Raw genomic sequence first — 16,855 nt, 5'->3', positions numbered from 1 at the left:
GCACATTGTAAAGTAAAAATGACCTTAGCATTTAATTGAAAATTTCTTCTATCAAGCTCAATCCATTCTTGCTTGGGTTTTGGAACCATGACTCCATCAACTAGTTTTGCAGGAAAAGTTGGGTCATCTTCAATGACATCCCATACGTCTAAATCGGTTGATTGTAAATACCAAGTCATTCTAGTTTTCCAATAGGGATAGTCGGTTATCGTAAAAAATGGAGCTCTATGTTTTGTAAAATTTTCAGTGTGAGATGAGCTTGATATTCAATCATTTCCTCTTAGACGATTAAGTCTTAAACAAGAGGCCTTGCTCTGATACCCATTAAGAAAATAAAAGCTAATAAGAAAAACGCCCAAGAGGAGGGTGAATTGGGTTTTTCAAAAACTTTTTCAACACAACAAATTTAAGCACAATATAAGCAAATATAATGAGATAGAGTTAGAGAATTCAAACTCAGATTTTATAGTGGTTCGACACTTCCTTGCCTACTTCCACTCTCCTCAAGCTCCTAACCGAGTGAGGGTTCCACTAACTTGAAGCTTCAACCAAGCTTCTAATCTTCTTTACACTTGGATTCCGACTCCAATGGGTTCTTACACAATCTATTCAAGATTCAACTTACTTGAAGGCTCTAACACTCAATTTACAAGAATGATCTTCTCTCAACCTATCTCAATAATGGCTCAAATATAAATCAAAGCTAAGATGACTCACAAGGGTGCACTGAAAGATATGCAAGTGAAGATTTAATGCACCAAGAAAGAAATGAGAGTTTTTAAGGCAAGAACAACTTGGTAGACAATTGAATGCAAGTGTTCTCTATATCATAAATGAAGTGGAGCTCTCGATTTATAGGTTTCTAACATCGGGAGCCAAGAAAAACAAAAAGCAGCCTCAACTGATCGAGCTGGGGGTCAACCAGTTCACTAGTCGTTGGAGCATTTAATGCTTTGGCAGGTTACCGTTGTCTCGATTGGACCTTGACTAGAGGTCGACCGGGAAAGAGAATACCTCAACCGGGAAGGGAAGGCTACTGAATGAGAGAGAGTGTTTTTAACAGTCCTCGACCGGACCTCGACTAGACTGGACAAGGGCAACCGGTCAACCGGTTCCCTAGCCGGTTGGCCCCGAAAACCTATCTTTTTCAGTTCTTTTCTTTTCTAATACTTAGGCAAGGTCTTTAGGTAAATTAATATGCTAAATTTGAAACGTTTTGCCTAAAGTACATTTGATAAAACTCGCGTTTTAATGAAATTGTAATTTCAAATCATAAACCAAGTTTTCAAAAATGCATGAAATGATATGTAAAACCTAAGTGCACCCATGCATTCATCTTACATTTGTTTTCTATGATCAATAGTCTTCCAAATGTCTTATCTTGTATCCATTAGGTCCTTTGATGAATTTCCAAATTAATACCTGAGATTCTTTACCATTCAAACCAATTAGTAACTTAATCATGGTTTGTTATCATCAAAACCTGATTAGGAGAACCCTTGGGCTAACAGTATTTATTTTAACATTGTTTCATATTGAGAGTTGTACAACATTTATAGAAATAATGAAGTGTATCTTGTGACAATGATGAAAATATCAGTTTTTACGGATATATTGGTAACTTAATTTTATGGATGTATTAGGATATGTCAATAAATATCGATGGATATTTTGATACAAAATATCGATAAGACGAAAATTAATCAAATTCTTAACAGTGTTGAGAAAGGTTCTAAGAAATTATTGAAAAAGTAATAATAGACATTTTTGACGTTATTTTGTTATAAAAATTAATATATGTAAGATATAATTTTGACATTCAACAATAATGTTCAAAATTTAAAAATAAATTTTATGTAAATCCATATAATTTGGATGTATTTACACACATTAAAGAAATGATAATAAAAGTATAAATATTTTTTATTTTAAAATGTTGATAATTTTATTTATAAATTTATATTGCATTATTATAGAAAATATACAATAATTAAAATTATATTATTTAAAACAATTTTATTCTAATTAATTTGTAATATATATACACACGAATTTATACACATATAATATAATTTATAAATAATATTTAAGAATATTATATATATTGGTAATAGTTTGGTGGTCTGCCTCTTTCTCTTGTGCGGGTTAATTTTTTAAATATGAGAAGTGGTATCTGAATCCCACATCGGTCCGAGATAGCGCTTGAGTGCTTGTACAACCACACAAGCCTATATGCTGGGCTACTGGAGATGCATTGGGCTGGCCTGAAACGGCCCATTTATTAGCATTAAAATTTGGAAAGGTAGGCCGGAATTAGCATGAACATGAAACTAAATATCAACATAAGCATAATTATGGGAATTAATCCCTTTATTATCATGCAGGATAGTCCTTGAATCAATGAATTCTTACAATAACGTGGAAACTATCTGAAAGGGACAAAAGAAAATAACAACTATGGCATTTAGGATGCTTTTATCACTGAAAAATGATTCAAAGTTCTAATCCTACAACTTTGAGAATCTACTCCGCGTCTTCAAGAAATGGATAATCAGTGTAACCAAGAACAGGATCGGGTGTATAGAATGTTTCTCTGTTGTACTTGTTGAGAGGAGCATTGAGCGCAAATCTCTTTGGAAGATCTGGGTTGGCCAAGAACCAACGCCCATACACAACAAGATCTGCGCGATTCTCTGCCACAGCGTTGTTCCCATCTTCTCTGTCATACCCCCCAGCAACAAGGAATGTACCATTGAAAGCTTTTCTCATGGGCAAAAGACTATGGGCACATTCACTTTTTTCTCCGAGTGTTTTCATCCTTGGCTCAACCATGTGGCAGTAGAGAAGCCCATATTTATTCAAGGATTCAGCCATGTAAAGGCCTAGAGCTCTTGGATTCGAGTCACCTGCTTCTGCATAAGTAGCAAATGGAGAAAGCCTTATTCCAACTTTGTCTGCCCCTATCTCATCAACAACAGCTTCAACTACTTCCAAAGGAAACCGGCATCTGTTCTCTAGGGATCCACCATATTTGTCAGTTCGATCATTGACCTGGTCTTTCATGAACTGGTCAAGTAGGTAGCCATGAGCCCCATGGATCTCAACTCCATCAAAACCTACATATTGAACAAGTAATGTTATTGCATCAAAGAAACTGAAGTGACTTCATTCACAAAACCATAAGACTAAAATCCAATAATTCAATGGTGGGAATGGCTGCCATTTTCTTAGCCGAGCATTCATGACCTTCAAATGCTATGACTTGGCTGATCAAATGTTGTTCACCATCACCAAAATTTATTTTAATTGAAAATATCACATACCAGCTTCAATAGCGTTCCTTGCAGCAAGTCTAAAATCCTTTACAACTTGAGGGATTTCATCTGTTGTTAGCCGCCGGGGAGGTGAGAACTGGTCAACATCAATGCCATTGGCTCCGATTTGGGGTGTCAATGGCTTGTCTGTACAAGAGATTGGAGCTTGCCCGTTTGGCTGGAAACCTGAAAAAGTTAATAGGATGGATAAATCAGAGGAGCTATAACCAAACAGAAAATAAACCTTATTTCAATTCACGAACTCTTCAATATTCATTTGCATGCTGTAAGCTAAGGAATGCCTTTCAAATCTACGGCAAATGGTAAGTAAAAAACATACCCGTGTTTGAAACCCTCCCCACATGCCAAATCTGACAAAAAAAGATACCGCCTTTAGCATGAACAGCATCTACAATAGGTTTCCAAGCTTCAACTTGTTCTTTTGTCCATATGCCTGGTGTATTTGGATACCTAAAAATATGGAAAATTCCAAAAATAAAATAAAATAACAAAAACGACAGGGCCAACATCAATATCAAAACACTGGAAAGTATGTGCTCGAGCACATTTTGCATTTTTTTTTTTTCATTTAGAAAATGAATGGAACTTCAGAAAATGACTTCTTCTACAATTACCCTTGAGCAGTGTCCGAAACTCCCGTTGCTTCAGCTATGAGAAGACCCCCTTTGCTGGTTCTTTGAGAGTAATGTAAGATAGCATGTGGTTGAGGAACATTGTTCCAAGATCTCTGCCTGGTTAATGGTGCTAGAACAACCCTGAAAAATATGGAACACAAGGAAATTTAGCTATTTGAGCACTTTCGGCCAAAGAAAACAGTGAATGAACTACTAAAGCTTAACCAGCAGGAAGCTTAAGACTGAACAGATTGATTAATTAGATCCCTTTAATTTCACTGGCTGGATTTCTCAGAAACTGAAAACCCAAATAAAGCATTGTTGAATCTCCAAATTTAGAAGCCATGGATTCAATAGTTCAAACCAAATCCCAAAATCACAATTTCTTTTTCTCCTTAAAACCAGGCACAGAACATCAATCATACACAGCCTATGTCCACTTCTCAAAAAACAAAATTAAAATCAGAAATCCAACATATGCATTTAATCATTATATATATTTATTTAATCATTTTTTAAAATAACCATGAAAAAAAAAAGTGAAAACAATTTAAAGATATAATACGAAAACACCCAATTTTATATTTTTAAGAACATAAAATATAAAACAACTTTTTATTATTAAACGTGTTTCCGAATTCTTTTACTCTAAAAAATAAAAAGCTGTTGTCAAATAAGCAGGAAAACTCTAAATCTTAAAAATTTTCCATCACCCATGACCCAAAGACATAAATTTCCCCACACATTCCATCTTTCCCTCAAAATACCCAAAATCCAGCAACACCCAACAAGTGGAAACAGAAAATATGAAAGAAAATGGGAGAAAATCTGGCGAGCAAGTGGAGACTGCACCTGTGAGAGAGCTGGAACTTGCCCAATTTGTATGGAGTGATAAGAGGGATGGGGGTTTCAGCAGAGACGCCATTTATTCCTTGTACTTTCCCGTCCATCAGTGTTTGGTTTCTCTCTTTCTTTTCTTTTCCTGGAAAATAATCGTTGAAGGAATCTATGAAACAATGAAAACATCCGAATGGGTTGAAGCCCATTTATAGAGAGAAGATCCAAGGGCGTGTTCTGTTCACATCTGCGGCTGATGAGATCATCCCACATGTCAGTCAAACTCAAATTGACGTACACAAAATGAATCATTCGTGAACTTTTTTCATCAGCAATGAGGTCATCATGTCGGTGGATGACAAAAGAACATACGAGAAAATAAGAAAAGGAAAAGTCGTCTTCATTTCATTCTAACATTTAATAAAATAATACTAAAAAAAAAAATCAAATTTATAGAAAATGACGAATATTTCCATATATATTCTCGTTAATTTGTAATAGGCTCCATTTTAAAATCTGATGTTTATGAAGCAAAATTCGGCATGCAATATAAAAATTAGTCTTAAATAATGGTAATATAAATTATAAGAATTTTTTAATAATTTTAATAATGCAAATAAACTCAAAAGAAAAAATTTTGAGACATATTTTTCAAAAAGAATTTTCAAGTAAAACATTTGATATGGAACTTATTTAAATATTTTAAATCATTTAATTATTTATTTAAAATGTAATAAAAACATTTCAATAAAATTAATAATATTAGTGGCAAGTTTTAATTTTTTTTTTAAATGGATTAAAATTAATTTAAGATAGTTTTATCATAAAGTTGGGTGTATATAGATTAATTTGAGTGATTTCAATCTATTTAGAACACTATTTACTTTGAAGAAATTGTCTATTATAGTAATTTGAAGTTAGTATTATTTTTTAATATAAATATTTTTTAAGTAAATTTTTAAGATATTTTATAAATATAATGTATTTAAAAGCCTAAACACCAAGTCAAGTACTCTCATCAAGGAATTTTCCTTATGATTTTTTATTTTTATTTTTATAGATGAACAATTTTTGTTTTTTTAGTTTTTTACTTTTTCATATTTGTTTAAATAAAGCCTTTTTGAGTCCAACTGAAATAATGTTGTGATGTGATACATGGGATGCCAAAATTAAATTGGGTTAAATTTTAGTAGGATCCATTTATGAAAAACCAACAATTTTCCATATTTTAAATACATATATATTCATAAATTTATCAAAATCATAGTAAAGATATGTTTTTCATTTTTTTTTCTAAGTAATCAGCCTTTAATGGAGACTATAAGTATCTACATTGAATGCACATGACCTATTTACCATGTACAAATAGAAAATAGTTATCATAGAATGATGAACACTAGGGTTTTGTTTGATATCTGTTTTTAAGAATAGTTTTCTGTTTTTAAAACAAAAAAAACTGAAAAATACATTTGATAATCAAAAACTATTTTTTATTTTCTTTCTGATTTTTATTATCAAAAAACAGAAATTATGGTGTTTTTAGAAAACTTATTTTAGTTGTTTTTTTAGAGTTGTTTTAAAGTATAATTATATAAACATATATAATGATAAAAAATAAAGCTATGGATATAAAAATTATTTTTAAAACATATTTAAAAATATTAAAAACAGATTAAAAATAATTTTAGATTATCAAATAAACTTTTGTTCTACAAAACATCATAAAACAGTTTTCAAAAACTGTTCTTAAAAACTATTTTTTCATAACTGTTTTCAAAAACAGTTACCAAACAAGGCCTAGAAGTCTCTACATGCAATGCACCTTACCATATACAATTAGAAAATAGTTGTTTATAAAATATGTAAAGCATGATATTTTTTGTAACAAGTCCCAAAAACACACAATTGAATAGCCATTTTTACTCATTAATTTTAAAAAATATGGAAAAAGTAACCTCAATTGTTATAAATCAATTTTATCTTTATCTATTTAATATATATATATATATATATATATATATTTTCACAAGTCAGACAGTTATTTTTTAAAATGACTTTTTACTTGTCAGGTCAATAATACCAATTGAATTTTATTTTATTTTTTTTTTGTAAAAATTGATTTGAAATTAATAAATAAGAAATTTTAAAAATTAAAAATACAATTAAAACCAAAAATATAAAAATAAAATATTAATTTTTACTTTGTTAAATCATATTAGTATAAAATATAGATTCGAGAAAGAGTTGGAAACTTGAGAGGTGATATTTTATTTTTTTAAGTTTTTTTTTTTGGTTGTATTTAACTTTTAATTTTTAAAAATTTTAATTGTATTTAATTTTTAAGTATTTTAGTTTTAATTATATTTTTAATTTTTTAATTTTCTTATTTTATTATTGATGCCAACTAACAAAATTTTTATCCAATTTTATTAAAGAAAGATGAGAAGATAGGTATAGGGAATTAGGAAGATTATCATGGAGAATTTTTTTCAAAATGATTTGTATCTCATATTATATAATAAAAAATTTATATTATATTTATTTATATGATACTTTTATTAAATTAAAATGATAAATCAATTTTTTTTATAATTATTTGACTTATAAAAAAATGCATATATTTTAAAATATTTTTAAATGAATGAATATAAAACTAATTTATAAAAGTTGAGATTTATTTTTTTTTATTTTTTCAAATTAATGAGTCAAAACTCACTTTTTTCTATCTAAAAATCATATTTATATTAATAATATAAGAGTTGTTTGAAAATGATTTTAAGAAGTGTTTTTAACTTAAAAGGTGTTTTTGAAAAAAAATAAAAATAGGTGTTTAATAAAATTTAGGAAATATATTTAAAAATCTAAAAAATATATTAGTGTTTTTTTTGGAGAAACACTTCATAAACCATTCTCCTAAAAACACTTGATAAATGATTATCCTAAAAACATTTTTCAATTAAGAAAACATTAAACATGTCAAATGTAATCTTTTAAGTATAACATGGGAAAATGAACACAATGAACACACTCTAAGTATAACATGAGAAAATGTGGATTTACCTCATATATAATCATAACAGGTAATGAACATTTCAAACAAAACATAAGTAAACAAGAAATTGTAAGGTTGTCCTCATATGGGTGTGAAAACATCCATGTGAATAACATAATATATAGAGAATCAAGAAACATTACTGGATCAAAAATAAAGAAAGTTTAATTGTTTGTAAGAAAATGTATGCATCAAGAAGAGCACAAATTGGCCTTTTGCTCTTTATTGGCTCCACAAAGTACTCATCAATTGCCTAACAAGACAAGGGCTCATCATAATACAAAGAAGTTACTATCTTTGGTGGAATATTAATTATGTACCAATTGTTTTTGCCTTTTAACCCTTAAATAGAGATGGGTGAGTGTTCCCATGTAGGATATATATACTCCTCTTAGAGAATGAAGTGATAAAATGAGTATTCTAGATTGCTGCAGGGAAAAAAAAAAGTTGTGTTGTTTGATATATTAACATTTGAAAAGAGAAGTAAAGTAATCTATTTTAATCATGTAGATATTGTTTGCTTTAACCACAATGGATTCTTACTATTTTAAAATGCATTTTAAAGTTATAATTGTTCATTGGACCTAAAGTGACTAATATCCATATAGGAGAGAGTAAGTTATTACAAATGGTATCAAAGTCGATCTTTAATTTTGATGTAAGCCTTCATCTATTGGACCCCATAATCTTTTGAGGACATCATGCCTGTATGAAAGATAGGGTTAATTGTAATGTCTCATATTTCATATATATATATAAACGTCTCTTAATCATATAGGCCTATTTTTAAGGTGTAAGTGTTTATTGGCTCAAGACAGATAACATCCATATTGAAGGGAACGAGACATTATAAATGATATCAAAGTTGATCCTTGACCCAGTGTGCGAATTTGTTTAGCCCCGCAAGAGGTATTTGTCCATCTAAATGCCCTACAATCATGTGAGACATAACGAAGATGTTATGTTTGTTTAAGAGTAGTAATGATATTCTACAATACAATATACACAACATATTTTTCTTAATCATGTAAACATGTTTTAAAGTTATGAAGGTCCATTTTACCCAAAACAACTACATGGCTAAAAGTGAGCCATTACAAATAGCATGAGCAAGGATCTTCGACCTTGATGTAAGTCTTTACTTGTTTAACCCCATAAGGAGTAATTGTCCTTTTGGCCCCATAATCTATGGGGCATAATGAGGATGTCATGTTTCCATGTGAGATCAAGGAGGTGGGATTGCGATGTCTCATATCAAATGTGAGGTATATATGTATACCCTATTGACCCATAGTGGATCATATCTGCATGAGAAGGAATGGGAAGTTACAAATTTTCAAAGAAGTCTATAAAAAAATAAAATAAAATAAAAAATCTAGAAGGCCTCAAAAAAACACATTCTCAAATTTTAGAAATTATCGCATTAAGAAAAATCATGCTTCTATTCAAGCCTAGTTTCAAACAATTTATCCTTTTTAGGTTTTTATTCTTCAATTACAAATGAGCAAACATTCATCAACATTTAGATTGACAAAAAACACATCATTGCCTACCAAAAATACAATAAAACTTAAAATATCATACTAACTAAAAGACTTGCTATTGGATTATGAAATTCATATTCACCAAATTCAAAACAAGAAAAATAAATGAATAAAGCCTAAATTGAAACATAATTTAAAATCGTTTTTGCATAATTTGAAATATCTGATCCAACCCTTATCATTTCAATTCTAATTTACCTTTATTTAAACCTATCCAAACTTACCTATGACGTTTCAATTAATCAATCAGTAGCCTTGAGTCTTTAATATAGAGTAAGTCATCATCTAGAAAGATCCTATGTTAGAATAAAAAGAACAAAATTATCAATACACAAATTATAATGTATAAGGTACTAACACTCCCAACTATGTAGATATTATCCACTTTGAACCTAATGAACTCTTATGACTTTAAAACATACCTACAATATTAAAAGGAATACATATATTAAGATGAGTTAGATATATGACATCAGAAAATTTTTCTCTCATTCATTATAGGATATCACAATCATTTACTATAAAAATATAAAATCTTTATTGTAGATATATTTTAAAGTATTAAGTTTAGAGCGGACACTAATTGTATGAAAGGAATTGAGTCATTACAAACTATGAGTTTTACTATTTTTCATTTTAAAAGCAACGAGTGTTAAGTAAATTGTATGTCTATTCTTGTATTGGTCATTACTTTTCTATACTAATATCATAAAAGAACTTAAAAGAAATAAGATTAAAAAAAGAAGGTCGGGTGATGCAGTGATGTAAGGGAGAAGGTGTGGGTGCAGCCAATGTAGACTTCCGGGTTGGACATGGGTACACCATGGTCAATGAAGGTGGCCAATCCATATATACACATCACATTATTGCATTTTCATCATTAGTGACCTCACCCGATGGACCCTTACACAATACATATATTATTATTCAACCTCATAATGGGACCTCATGTCTTTCAAACTTCTCTTATTTTGTTTCTATACTTTCTTCATTATTTTTAGCCATTGTGGATTAATTTTTCCTTTTTTCTTATCATTTTTTTCTTTGGTATAAAAATTAGTTTTACCCGATGTGGGTTAATTTTCTTTTATTATTTATTACTTCAATAAAAGACGTTCCGACAAAAAAAATAAGTGAAACAATAAAAAACAATTAAAATATGCAATCTAAAAATACCATTTTTCATGTTTTTTAGTTATTAAATATGTTTTTTTATTTTTTTATTTATTTAAATTATTTTATTAGAAAGGGTTTATGATTAAAAAAAATTGATTCTGGATCGGTTTTATTTATATTATATATTAAATTATTTCCTATTTAATAAATTTTTTTACTATATTAATATAATATTTTAAATTTATCGTTCTAATTTTGATTTTAATTTTTAGAAGATAAAATGGTTTATGAAACTTAACTAATTAGAAAATATGTATCAAAAATAATTTTGACATATTCATTTAGGTATGATAAAAAAAAAAAAACCATAATTTAAAGAAATGTGATAAGAAATTAATGATTTTTGTAAAATTTTAAATGTTATTTAACAGCTCATTAATCCTTTATTTTTAATGATTATTAAGGGATTAATGATTATTTAATAGTTCGTGCTGAAATCAGAGTTGACATAACAAAGGATTTGGACAGCAGAAAATATATTCAACTTTGATCACCAGGGGTGTCCCACTCATATAACTGTAGCAGCAGCCGCCGCCAAATATACAGATATAAGCAGCCTCTCTCTTTTTCTTCTTCTGCTCTTGTAACATATTCTTTAGATGAATGTGTTAGATTTCTTCGTCTGCAAGTTCTAAACATGGCTAATTTTTCTTTCACTCTTAGCATTTTGTAGGGTGGTTCTGGCTCCACTAACTAGACAGAGATCTTGGAACAATGTTCCTCAGCCCCATGCAATCTTGTATTACTCCCAGAGAGCCACTAAAGGGGGGCTTCTCATAACTGAAGCAACTGGAGTTTCCGACACTGCTCAAGGGTAATTACAACAAACACTACTTTCACAACTTCTGTTCGTTTTCTAAGTTTAAATAAAAAAATATATGATCAAGTTGATAGATATAAGATTAATTATCTGGTTTTTCCCATCTATGTAGCTATGCACATACCCAGGTATATGGACAAAAGAGCAAGTTGAAGCCTGGAAGCCCATTGTAGATGCTGTTCATGCTAAAGGCAGTATCTTTATTTGTCAGCTTTGGCATGTGGGAAGAGTTTCAAACACAGGTATGTTCTTGAATTGTTGGGATACTATTTAGACGTGCAAGGAATTCTTGAGGTCTATTTTCTTGATGGAATTATGTGAAGGACACAACTGATTTGATACACAGATAATGTTCTCTAAATCTATCTATCCTAATATTACTGATCATTACAGAATTCCAGCCAAATGGGCAAGCTCCAATATCTTCTACAGACAAGGCATTGACGCCACAAATCCAAAGCAATGGCTTTGATGTTGCTGAGTTCTCAGCTCCAAGGCGGCTAACAACAGATGAAATTCCTCAAGTTGTCAATGATTTTAGACTTGCTGCAAGAAATGCTATGGAAGCTGGTAAATTCATCCTCTGATACAAATCATGGCTTAGCTTTCTAGTCAATTTCTTCGATGCACTGATGATAATATTGTTTACACAATACATAGGTTTTGATGGAGTTGAGATCCATGGGGCTCATGGCTATCTACTTGACCAGGTCAATGATCGAACAGACAAGTATGGTAGATCACTAGAGAACCGTTGCAGGTTCCCATTGGAAGTAGTAGAAGCGGTTGTTAATGAGATAGGAGCTGATAAGGTTGGAATAAGGCTTTCTCCATTTGGCCATCATGCCGAGGCAGGAGACTCCAACCCAACGGCTCTAGGCCTTTACATGGTTGAATCTTTAAACCAATCTGGTGTTCTCTATTGCCACATGGTTGAGCCAAGGATAAGAATAGCTGGAGAAATGTGTGAGTGTCCCCACAGCCTTGTGCCCTTGAGGAAGGCTTTCAATGGCACATTCATAGCCGCTGGGGGTTATGTGAAAGAAGACGGAAACAATGCTGTGGCTGAGGAGCGTGCAGATCTTGTTGCATTTGGACGTTGGTTCTTAGCCAACCCAGATCTTCCGAAAAGATTTGCGCTCAATGCTCCTCTCAACAAGTATAGCAGGGAGACATTCTACGCACCCGAACCTATAATCGGCTACACTGATTATCCATTTCTTGAGGATATTGTTGAGTAGATCTTCTAAGGTCTGAAATTGGGTCTTGAATTATTCTGCCATTGAGTATTATATGCATCTATAACGATCCCTTTCCCAACTAAATGGATATTAATTGTTTGCTCCTAAGTCAAAGGACTCAATTTTAAAATATATTTATATGATGAAGAGGAATTCATGTATACATACCATGAAATTAGAAATTCAATTATACTATTGAGTATTATATGCAACTGTACGGATCCGTTTCCAATTAGATGGTTATTTTATGCTCCAAACTCAAAGATTTCTCATAGTTTTAAAACACACTTATTATATTATACACTCCAAAGTCAAGGGTCTTTTACCATTTTAAAACACATTTATGTATTGTGGGCTCCAAACTCAAGGATTTCTCATAATTTTAAAACATATTTATATGATTAAGATGAGTTTATATATATATATATATATATATATGTGTGTGTGTGTGTGTTACCTTTTTTCTTGTAGGTTGACTATTGTTTGTGAAAAATACAAATGAACTTCTTGTGGGTTGATTATCAAGCATTTTGGCTTCTAATCTACTTGATTTCACTAATGACTCATAACTCACATCCAATCAAGTTAAAAGGATTTTAGAGTTAATCAAGAAAAAAAGTATTTCATGTTGGTGTTTTCCTTTTAAAATTTGATTTGACAAAGTTTTTATTATTATTATTATTATTATTTTCTTTTGAAATTTTGTTTCATTTGATGCCTTATGACTTGTTATATTATTTTTATTTTTTCTATTTGAAGGGGCTACCAAAGTATCGTATCCATAATATGAACAAAATTTTCATAATTTTTTTTATTATCTTGTCTTTCTTTTTTCATTTGACTCTTAAGTTTGAAATCCATACATAAAGCTAGTTCTTCATTATTGATAAATGTAATTAATTCTTCATAAGTTAATAACTCATAAGGAATTCTTTCATTGTGTAAATTTCCAATTCTTTGTTTAACTTTTTATGTCAATAGAGTTCAAAATCCTAAAATAAATTTTTCTTTCCAATAATAACTTCTACAATAAGATTTTGTCATCGACTTCAACTAAAAACATATCATTATATCATTTGAAATCTTGAAGAGTTTGACATATAAGATTATTGAGTATTTCTGAAGTTCTTTCTTAAAAATAAAATGAATCTCTGATGAAATATTTTGTTATTGCAAATATTAAAATATTGATAACATCTTCTTCATAAGTTTGCACAAATGTTCCTTCTTCTTTGACTACTATTTTTCTTGCATTTAACATGAATTCTCTATCATTTTGATTAAGATAATGACCCCACCATTCTTTGAGTACACCAGTGAATCCTATGACTAATGTACGAACAACATGAAAATCAAAATTATTAGTTTTGATTTTATAAGCATTAACAACTATTATTATTTCATGAAGTAAATTGATTATCTAATGTTCACTCATAATATCTATATCAAATTCATAAAAAATACTACCATCATGGCTAGTAGCTAATTTATAATTTCTTTCTTCTAATTATACATCTAGAAAAGAAGGTTTTGAATAATAATTTTTTCTAGTTATATAATTATTAGCTATTGTATTGATTGTTGTGGGAGGTGTGAGTATTGAAACAAAAGTCATTTTGAATTGATTTTCTAAATTATTTATTTATGAGTTTTCTTTTATTATATTTTGAATTTGATTAACTTATTGAGTTTTATTTGAAATAGTACTTTTAGTTGATATTTGATCAAGGTCATTAATATTAAGTTTGTTTAATTTAAGTCGCATTTATTTTAACATTGTTTCATCTTGAGAGTTGTACAACATTTATAGAAATAATGAAGTGTGTCTTGTGACACAGATGAAAATATCAGTTTTTACGGATATATTGGTAACTTAATTTTACGGATGTATTAGGATATGTCAAGAAATATCAGCGAATATTTTGATACAAAATTTTAATAAGACATAAATTAATCAAATTCTTAAAAGTGTTGAGAAAGGTTCTAAAAAATTATTGTAAAAGTAATAATAGATATTTTAACGTTATTTTGTTTTATATATATATATATATAGGAGAAACATGGAATGAATTATCTTACAATGGTAGGGATAGGAATGTTTTGAAGAAAGCTTTGGGCTTGAATGCTTATATGATGAGAGAGAAAGAAGAGGGAAGGAAGAGCTTAAGGTAGAGAAGAAATGAAAAATGAATCATGCTTACAACTGAGGATCAGGCCTCTTTAAATAGCTTGAAATTCAAATCTTAAACAGTATAAAGTGGAAGACAAGTTACTGTGTGCTTTTTAACTTCTGATGTGGATAGTAACTGATTCGTCCCTAGCAGCGGCAGTGGCAACGACACCATTTGATTCGAGGTTCGATCCCCGGCAACGGCGCCATTTGATTCGTGCCCAATTGGTGTCTCAGCTGATTCGTGTCTAGCTGGTGCTCCTTGATTGAGGGATTAATCAACAAAATTTATAACCTATTACACCATATACTAGGGTAGCAAAGACAAAGCTACTATAGCATAGTGGCTCTAGGATCGTTCACTGGGATGGGTTTTCACTTTGCAAATGATATTAATTCAAAGCTGAATTGGTGTCTTTTCATTTCAAGGTTAGCTTTAAAGGAAAACATAAAGATGTTTGAATGAAAAAGGTTTGGTTTTAAACTAACCAAAAATAGTAACTGATTTTACTTACTAAGAAAAGTGTTTCTTGGAGTTCAGATCACTAGGCTCAGGTTCCTCATACAAAAAGGAGAGTTCCAGTCACTTGTTTCTTTTCCTCGCATTAGAGAATTAACATATAGTTCCTTCTCCAACCGGTGTTGTACAGATGCTTCCCATTAATGGGTTCAAACACTAAATCCCTCTCACTGATGCACCTTGCAATGGCTCATACCTCTCACGAGCACTTACCATTCAAGATGATCTTTAACCTTGGACTTCCCTTCAAAAGCTCGCAAGAGATAACTAATGGATGTCTCCTTGGAGTCCAAAAGCTTACCAAGTGTTGGCAATTCCAGAAAATCCTACCTTCAAGTCACCTCCCAAAGGCTCGCAAGGGGTAAACTAGTGCATCTCCATGGTTGGAGATAACTTGCCTTACCAAGTGTTGGCCCAGGTGATTTAAAGGCGTTTTAAGTTAACTAAAAAGATAAAAACCATTAACGGGTCACACTTTCTCTTCATTAAAAACTAAAACAACAAAACTTCCAATTTATGCATGTGGAAACTTACCCGGCTTTCCTCACTCCAAGAGACAAAAAGCTTAGCCTCTCATCCTCTGAGGAAAAATCCTCAGAGTTTGGTTGGCTAGAAATAAAAAGAAATGAAAAATGAAAGAGAAGGAAAAACAGAGCAAGGCTTTGTATATTCTATATATTGATCGATGGATTACATATATTACATATATGATTACAGTGGATGCAAGGGAGTTTATATAGGAAGGTAATTTACCCTTCCTTGGATACTTCCTAGCTAAGGAATTACATGAGTGGTTGAATACAAGGAGAAAATGGAAATTTAGACACAAAAATCTGAAGAAAAATATCCCAAAGTGTCGGTCACAAATATCGGGAAGCACTAAGGACCATTTCGCAGGTGAAAACGAGGTCTGCGAGATTTCGCAGGCACTCAAGAAGGCTGCGAAATCATTTCGCAACAACATGCTATCTTCGTAGGGCTGCGAAGTTGGCTTCCACCTTGAGGTTCCAAGCTTCCAGCTTGCGGCATATATCAGGTAACTTCAGGAGGAATTTCAAAACACTGTACAAAAAGGCTGCGAAATCATTCCGCAACAAAAGGGTGATTTCGCAACACTTTGTTGAATCCTTCCTTCAGCTTGGAGTGATCGGCTTGCAATGACTGTAACTCCTTCATTTCAACTCCGAATTGCGCACCATTTGAAGAATTGGATTCTTGACTTCCTGAGCTTTGAAATGGTATATAGAATGTAGAAAATGGACTTCGGGAAGTGCTCCAAAAGTGTGCAAGAAGACTGCAGCTACTGTCCTTTGTTTTCTTCACTCTGTTTTCCTCTCTCCAGTGCTCTTTCCTTGCATACTTTGAACGAATTTGGAAAAGGGCTATGGAGCTCCAAACCTTGTTCTTCATGAATTTGAGCTTCCAAAGCTTTGCCATAACTTGTCCAAGTAGCTCCTCCATCATTTGGCATGCTTGAATTGATTCATAAGCTGATAAAAACATGTAAACTTGCCACAAAATGGTTAAAACCAATTACTAAGGACCT

General features: G+C 31.1%; 1 protein-coding gene and 1 pseudogene across 1 annotated transcript; one reads left to right on the top strand and one right to left on the bottom strand.

Moving 5' to 3' along the window:
• Positions 1-2,343: 2,343 nt before the first annotated feature.
• LOC132253242 (putative 12-oxophytodienoate reductase 11) lies at positions 2,344-4,977 on the bottom strand. The gene is made up of 5 exons (XM_059734938.1): positions 4,802-4,977; positions 3,950-4,090; positions 3,655-3,785; positions 3,324-3,500; positions 2,344-3,116 (listed from the first exon to the last, which is right to left on the bottom strand). The coding sequence occupies exons 1-5, from the start codon at positions 4,897-4,899 to the stop codon at positions 2,524-2,526; spliced, it is 1,140 nt and encodes a 379-aa protein (XP_059590921.1). The 5' UTR covers positions 4,900-4,977; the 3' UTR covers positions 2,344-2,523.
• A 4,049-nt stretch (positions 4,978-9,026) lies between these two features.
• LOC100267037 (12-oxophytodienoate reductase 1-like) lies at positions 9,027-12,619 on the top strand (annotated as a pseudogene).
• The last annotated feature ends 4,236 nt before the right edge of the window (positions 12,620-16,855 follow it).

The sequence above is a fragment of the Vitis vinifera genome, chromosome 18 (genome assembly GCF_030704535.1).
Source record: "Vitis vinifera cultivar Pinot Noir 40024 chromosome 18, ASM3070453v1".
NCBI lineage: Eukaryota > Viridiplantae > Streptophyta > Magnoliopsida > Vitales > Vitaceae > Vitis > Vitis vinifera.
The sequence above is the reverse complement of the archived record's forward strand: the minus strand, read 5'-3'. Positions and strand labels throughout refer to the sequence as shown.